We start from the raw sequence: 8,490 nt of genomic DNA on the forward strand, positions 1-8,490 counted from the left end.
TTTTTTTCATTATTTTGATGTTGTACAGCTAAAATTGTGAATAAAACTAAAAAGATTGTTTTTAAAACGGGTTTTGATTTCAGGCTGTAAGACCAAAAACTAACTATTTCAAAAGGGTATGATGACTTTCTATAGGCACTGTATATCCGCCATCCAATTTTTCTTCAACCTGTATTTAAGGAAGAACATTTATCTATTTACGATACATTCTTCAATCACAAAGAAAATTAGTGTCCTTAGCGGTTTGATTTTTACTCATTTTTTGAATTAAGGCATCACAATCAATTCTCAAAAGATGATTTTATATTCCTCTTTTTAGTCAACTTTAGCATGGGTGTGCTGTGCATACTTACTATGCCCACTGTATATATATACTTTATTGTTTAAATAAATAATTTATGGACTATAATCCACATGTTTACCTTTAAATTTTTCCACCCTGTGTATAAATGGTCAAAGGAACATACAGTATATTTAAATAATCATAATAGAGCATAATAATAATAATAATAATAATAAATACAAAAAAATGAATAAATGAAAAGAAACAACAAAACAGGAAAATAAAAATAAATCGCTCGCTTGCTCGCTCACATACTCACACTCACTCACATACTCACACTCTCTCATACTCACTGTTACATACTCTCATACTCACTACGCACTCTCTCATACTCACTCTCACACTCAAACAATCAAAATACCAAAATACTGGCTGACTTTTTCACATAAGTGTCTGCTAATAAAATTGAATATAAACAAATGTGACCAATTACTGACTGCACCTTTAATATTCCAATTGTGTAAACTTGAAACTTGGAGAATATGAGAAACTAGTGAAACTAATAAGTTGAAAATATTTTCTATGGACGGTAATTACTGGTTGCCAGTATTTTTATTTCTCCCTTCCTCTTTGATTCTTAGGGACAAGAGGAAAACTCAAACATGGCTCCAGCCTCCATCCCCAGTCCTCAGCTCTCCCCTGCAGACCCGGTGTCTCTGGTCCAGTTGAAGAAGGTATCGGTGGTGCTGGTGGACTGCTGCAGAACACAAGGTCCACAAGGGAAGAACACAAATATCAGCAGTGATGCAGAGCAGCCTGAGACCCATAAAGGTAGGCGTGTGATCTCGGAGTGAAACTCCAACTCTAAAAACAAGAGAATGCGCACACATCTCAGTAGGTGCTGGACCAAAAAGAAGCGAAAAGAAATTATAAAGGTTCACACACAGATAGAAGCTCCCAAACGTTTTTTTATCACAGCATTTTGGACCAAGGTCCTTCATCAAGGTTCAATCTCGAAAGTGCATGTCTAACAATATGGCATCTATCTATTAATGCAACGATCGTCTGTCTGAGTGTCACTCTGTCTGTCTGTGTGTTACACGCATAACTCTCAAACCACTCATCCGACTGACTCAAATTTTACACAGGTCTTGCTAATGGTATGCGTGTGCAAAGTGCAAAGTTTAGTCATTTTTGGACAAAAAAAGGACAAAGATACAATTCTACCGCTCCCTAGCCACTCCCCTTCTCACTCACACTTACGCCAGGATAGAAAAAACAAAAGCCCATTTCGCTGAAAACCCATTTCACTGACACTCACGTGTTGCCATTCATGGTCTTACTAATCAACGGACCGTTTCAAGATTGTTCATCTTGGGTAAACATGCTGAGTCCGACAAACATGGTCATGCGGTTAGCTTCATCATTTCCCAACAACAGCAAAAACGCACGGGTATGCAATGTGTCTAATATTGCCATTAGCTGCAACTCAAACGCATTTCCCCTTCACTTTTTTACTTTGCAAAGTCAGTAAAAAGCTTTACTAACTGCTCGGGCCTGATTCTACATCATCGCCAATCTAACATGATCTACCTGTATCAACGTAATTGGGCAACACGTTTCTTGGAAAACATTGTTTGTACGGGCACTGCACTAGTAATAATAATTGTGATAATGATAATCATAATGATGATTTGATGGGGGGTGGGGTGGAGGTACGTGTAGGTGGGCCCTATGACCCTAAAGTCTGCCATAACCGGGCCTCAACTTAAAGAAGTTTGAGGCTGCATTAGTGTTTCTGAAGGTCTACAGCAGCTAGCGGGTCTATGTATTTGTGTCAAAAAAAAAAAAAAATCCATTTCACACTGAGTGTTCCTTATGTTATTTTCTCATAGTTGACAATCCTAGCTATGACCCTGCATTTATATATGCAACATTCCCTACACTTATGAGGAGATGCAGAGCATTCTTAATCACAGATGGATAACGTGGCAATACCATGCCATTACACCACTGAGCGAAAAACATAAATGGCTCCGGAATACCGACAGGTCATTTCTGGCCTTCCCTGAAAATGTTACCGAAATCTATTCATTACTTTTTGAGTTATCTTGCTAACAGGCAGACAGACCCCGATTAAAACATAACCTCCTTGGTGGAGGTAATGAACAAATCTATAGTTCTATGGCGTTGGCAAAATGATCAGAGGGCTCGGAAGAACCCCCCTAACATATCGGGGTGCCCAAAATTTCTAGCTATGGCCCTGACCTGATTTTAAAAATCCTGGTAACGGCCCTGGTGACTCTGCAAAGTGAAACCAGTCGCTTTGGTAAAATTTACAAAATTAAGTTATTGTGCTCACATGAACGGCCATAAAATAAGCTTTCCAACAATATGTATATCGAGGGTATTTGAAAAACTATCGCTAAGATAACTGCATTCAAATTTGACATGGTTCTCCCGTCACGATGTGCCAGAAAAGGAAACATTCTCCTTTTTAAGCGGCGTGGACACTGCTAATGTGTTGAATCCTCACCGGGTTTAAGAGTCAAAAGTTGTTTTTCCGTGAAATTTGTTCACGATATGAAAGTGTAGACCAGGGGTGGCCAACCAGTCTAGCATGAAGAGCCAAAAAGAAATCCACAAAAGTCAAAAGAGCCGCACAACAAAAAAGGCGTCCATACTACAACAGCACAACATTAGGCCTACAGTTATAGCTCCTTTGTTTTTCATTTAAAGTAAGACACTTGGCAGATGCTCAATGATCATTGATAAATGATCATTGGAAAATGAAAAAAGATCAGACACACATCAAATCCCCCCTCACTGAATGACTTATAGGCATGAGCAATGCTCCAACACCTGATAATGCAATGTCAAGTGTTCAGTTAACTTAAGAAAATAAACAAAAAGAAAACGAGTGACTGACGTCTATAGCCATTACCAGCCTACTTGCAAAAGTAGGCTATGTAGGAAATGTTCAGGTTTGAAGCTTTATGAATCCGTGGCATACCAAGTACCAAACTAATGTGTAGGCTAGAAACATATCACCTCCGCAAATGAGGTTATGTTTTCATCGGGGTTTGTCTGTTTGTTAAGCAAGATGTTAAGCGGAGGCGCAAGATGTTAAGCAGGATGCGCGAGGCGGAGTTTTGCGATCTCAGAGTGCTTTTGTTTTGATTACTTTGACATATTAACCAGAGGGGTTATGTTACAAAACGATAAATGGTCCTTTTCAATGGCACGTGTTCCTTCTACTTACGATTAGCTTCATAGTAGGCTATTCCTGATTGCAACAGTAGCATTAAACCTGGCTGAAGAATAAACACGTCTGCTTCGTTTTGGCCAATTCCTATCCATATCATGACGGTACAATTATTGTTAACTATTAATAATTACTTTTGGCAATAGGCTACTATCAAATTCTGAAATTATTTTTTATTTACCGGAAATAAAGGCTATTTCAAAAGGAAAACGTTTAGGTCCGAGGAGAAGTGAGAACATCAGTTGAGCAGCCGTGAGCCGCACGAGAGGAGGCAAAGAGCCGCATGTGGCTCGCGAGCCGCGGGTTGGCCACCGCTGGTGTAGACAGTCGAATTAAGCGAAAACGTGAATTCAGCATTTTAGCCCGAACGTTTGTTTACCGTGGATTTTCTCAGTATAGCATCACAAAGTGACTGGTTTTGCTTTGCAGGGTCACATTATGCCCTTGGGGCCATTTTGGTACGTTAAAGTACTGCTACCTCCCTAATACAGGCAGACAGAACCCTAACTTCCCCACGAATAAACCCACAAAGCTCAGGGGAATTTGTTTTTGGCTCTGCTTCTATTGTACAGTAGCCTCACGAGGGATGACCAAAATGCTGGACATGCTAGAAGTTTATCTGACAATTTGATTGTCGATCGGGAGTGGTTGATTTCTTGTTGTTACCCCCTATACTCTGAATGACAAATAAAGCTCAATAAAGCTGAAACTGAGCCTAACGGGTTAATCCGGTTAAAATCCGTAATCCGGTTAAAATCACTCTGTGTATGCTAGGGCTGTTGGAACGAATTTCGGTATTTTTTTTTTTTGTTGACTAGTGTTGACTAGCAAACGGCAGCTTTAGGTGCTGCTGAGAGCTCCCTCCCCTTTTAGGTCTATGCTCCCTCCTCCTTTTCTCAGCGCTTCGGTCAAGTGTTTTTTCTTGCTATATTACCAAAACCGTATGACAGTAAGGCCAGCACGTCTTTTTGGAATGTTTGCCTAATGCTAGCTAACTAGCCAACTAGCCAACGAGCTAACTGAAATAGCAGCAGTCGTTCAGCAGTCGGCTTCAGACAACCTGGGACCAAAACACGTCTACCTTTCACACTGCAAAATCCCCCTGAGCCCGTTATTTCTGTAACGTGAGTGTAATGTTTCTCAGTCAGAAAAGGGCTATAATTTACTTAGCAAGACAGCTGTCATGTAAAACAAGTCAACTACGATGTCATAGTGGCAGTGGCATAGGCTAAGCCAGTTTTTACAGTGTGAGTAGATAGAAAATAGTAAATATTAATAAGTCAAAATTGACCATTAAATATTCGAGTATAATTTGAATTTAGAAAAATAATAATGAATGAAATTCGAATGGGATACTAGAGGAAGATTGACAGCCCTAGTGTATGCTGACCTGAAGAGATCACTTGAATGAACATTGACTGTGTGTGTGTGTGTGTGTGTGTGTGTGTGTGTGTGTGTGTATGTGTGTGTGTGTTTATTCATACAGGAGAGAGGCCTAACCAGTGCACTCAATGTGGGAAGAGTTTCAGAAGCAAGGCAGATCTCACCAAACATTTCCGCATTCACACAGGAGAGAGACCATACCATTGTTCTCTGTGTGGCATGAACTTCGGTTTACTGGATAGTTTAAAAAAGCATATGCTTATTCACACAGGCGAAAGGCCGTACCACTGCTCTGATTGTGGCAAAAGTTTTAGACAAAGCGGAAACCTCAAAACACACCAACGCATTCATACAGGAGAAAGGCCACATCACTGTACCCAGTGTGGCAAGAGCTTTAAACGTGAGCATCATCTCATAGCACACAGTGTCTTGCACACTGGAGAGAGACTTTACCACTGCAGTCAGTGTGGAAAAAGTTTTAGGCAAAAGTTTTGTCTCACCATTCACCAGCGTATTCATACTGGAGAGAAGCCGTATCCCTGCAGCCATTGTAGCAAAAAGTTTTCTCACCTTTCAGATATGGTAAAACATGAGCGCATTCACACAGGGGAAAAGTTATACCACTGCACTAAATGCGGTAAGAGTTTTGCCCAAAAGGGAGCTCTCAAAGTACATCAGCGCATTCACAGTGGGGAAAAGTACCACTGCACACATTGTGGCAAGAGCTACGCCAGTCAAGGTCATTTGAAGGCACACTTGCGTGCTCACACAGGAGAGAGGCCATATGTTTGCACTCATTGTGGTAAGAGTTATAGATTAAAATGCAGTATGGAAAAACACATCCGAAAACAACACACAGGAGAGGGGATACACCACTGCCCCCAATGTGGCAAAGGTTTCTCTGAATTGTCACACTTCAGAGAGCATCAATTCGTACACACAGGAGAGACACCATATTGCTGTACTGAATGTGGGAAGGGATTCATTTCAGAGAAAAATCTGAAAAGACACAAATTAATTCACATTAAAGACAAACCGTACCACTGTACTCAGTGTGACAAGAGATTCAGTCGAAAGGATTATTTAATTATACACCAGCGCATTCATTCAGGAGAGGAGCAATACAGTTGTCCCATATGTAGTAAGAGTTATTGCTCAATGTCTAGACTCAAAATGCACCAGCGTATTCACTCTGGAGAGAGACCCTACCACTGTACTCTGTGTGACAAGAGTTTCATTGAGAAGGCCAATCTTAAATTGCATCAGCGTGTTCACACAGGAGAAAAACCATATCCCTGCACTCAGTGTGGCAAGAGATTCTCTCAAAAGGGAAATTTAAAAAAGCATCAGCGTACTCATAAAGAATGAAAGCTCAACCTCTGATTAGAACCTGATTTTGTTGTAATGCTCAGTTGTTGTAATGCCACATTTTGCTCAGAGAGCGCAACCCCCCCCCCCCCAAGCGAAAACATAACGGTGATGCGGATCACTCCCAAAATATTGTTTCTTCCTTGGGTCATTTAAGACCTTCTCTGAAAATGTCATCGAAATCCATCGATAACTTTGAGTTATCTTGCAAACAAACAAACAAACAAACAAACCCCGATGAAAACAATCTCTTTAGCGGAGGTAATAATCAGTCTAATATCTTCTATGAATGATCTGAGCCAATGTCTGAAATTACAGCCAGACATAGACAATTCTTTTCAGAATGTGAGTCTGAGCCTTTATGTGTGAAATACATATTGCTGTTGAGTGCTTTTTTTTCTGTAAAAACTTAATCTTGTATTTTCTATTTTCTACTTGCTTTTATTTCCACTCTTTTACCATGTGTATGGTTTACTATCTAGCTTTCATGTAACCGTCTTGCCACCCCCCCTCTCCCCCTCCCCTGTTTATGAGACGCAATAAACAGTTGATAACAAAAAAAAAAGAATGTGAGTCTGACACTGCATGATTATGGGGTGTGTTTCAACTGATCCAGGTGGAAAAATGCCTCTGCACTCAAATAGATAGACCCAACTAATCAGAGCAACGAAACACCTTCAGTGAATCCTGTAGGGAAAACAGCCAACCACTCGACAAATGCCTTAAGATAAATAGACTATACATCGGCACAACTAATATTGGATAAAACAACATGAAGATGAATTTTCTATGGATTCTTGTGAATATTTTAGTACCCAATATGTTGCATCTACTGCAGCTACACTGCAGCCAGAGGTCAGGATGGCAGCAGAAGCGGAGGAGGGGTAGGGGGGCATTTTTGATTCAATTTAATTAAGACATAGTAAGATTAATCTGACAGTGTAAAGCACTACACATATTTAACATGACAAAGATTGTGTAGATAGGTGTATAATGCTGGTTAGCGTGGTGCTAGCTGAGACATGTGGTATGTTAATGAGTGGTTTACCTGATCTGTTTGGCAGGAGCTGTGATGCGCCTGGCTCGCTCCATGATTCTTTTCTATCTTTTCCTAATATCTCAGGTATGCCATGTATTGTGTAATTGTTGAAAATATATTTTTTATGTAAACTGTAAACTGTGCGACTGTAATCGTTTGTCGTGCGTGGCTCTATTGCAACTGTCCTGAGGCAGAGGAGCTGTGATGCGCCTGGCTCGCTCCATGCCTGATTCTTTTCTATCTTTTCCTAATATCTCAGCAATAAAGCAACATAAATTGCCGTCGGTTGTGGCGTCCGTCATTCCCAAAACACAACGCAGAGTGATCGAGGGAGGGGAGACGACCTCTGTTAAACTGGACTCCAAGAGTCCAAACCTTCCAGTGATGTATAAATATGACTATGCTACATAACAATCTGATGTATGAAAATGATCTATTGGGGCGAGGTGGTGGAGGAGGGTATTTGACCCAGTACTGGAAGAAGTTATCCATAACAGCTTAAAGAGGAACTATGCAGGATTGGCGATTTCATCTCTGGTTTCGGTTTCGTTGTTCGTTTTCGCTCGTTTTATGCTTGCATTTTCTCTGCAGAGCTTCCCCGACAGCTTTAGCGTGTATATTTATACATGTATAGGCTATATTTAAATATATAAATTGCAAGCGTGGTTCTTCGTCTCAGAGTTCCAGATGTAAACAACGAGCGATCGTCTCCTGCAGAAAGTTGCATAGGGTCTCTTTAAAGGACTATTTTTCACATAGATCACTGTTTCTCAAGGTCACCGAGTAGGCCTACATGTCAGTGCAAAAAACAAAAAACAAACAAACAAACAAAAACAGTCCGTTCTACCTGGCTCAGTTGCCGTGAAGGCTAGAATTGTGAAACATGAAGGCTAGAATTGTGAAACATTATTGATTATTGGCTAATTCTTGTAATTGACATTTCTCTGGGCCAATCAGAGTCTTAGCACTTGCTTCAGAATCTTGAACACAGCGCCAAGCTCACTTTTGGATAAGACACCTGGCTACCGCACAATTAAAAATGATAAGAACCCCTGCTCTATAGTTCAATTGGAAAATACTGACATGATTTACAATTGCATTTCTTCATTTAGCGGACACTTCTATCCAAAGCGACTTACAGAATGAGGAATA

The 8,490-nt window shown here is 40.4% G+C and overlaps 1 protein-coding gene across 1 annotated transcript in view; it reads left to right on the top strand.

The window, feature by feature from the left end:
• Window positions 1-6,332, top strand: part of LOC134062304 (gastrula zinc finger protein XlCGF57.1-like) — a 14,827-nt gene extending 8,495 nt beyond the window's left edge. The window contains exons 2-3 of the mRNA XM_062518279.1: window positions 925-1,114; window positions 5,035-6,332. Of these exons, the coding sequence (XP_062374263.1) occupies window positions 946-1,114; window positions 5,035-6,299 (1,434 nt within the window). The 5' untranslated portion in view covers window positions 925-945 and the 3' untranslated portion in view covers window positions 6,300-6,332. The remainder of the gene's footprint in view (window positions 1-924; window positions 1,115-5,034) is intronic.
• The last annotated feature ends 2,158 nt before the right edge of the window (window positions 6,333-8,490 follow it).

This window comes from Sardina pilchardus, chromosome 17 (assembly GCF_963854185.1).
Source record: "Sardina pilchardus chromosome 17, fSarPil1.1, whole genome shotgun sequence".
Lineage (NCBI taxonomy): Eukaryota > Metazoa > Chordata > Actinopteri > Clupeiformes > Clupeidae > Sardina > Sardina pilchardus.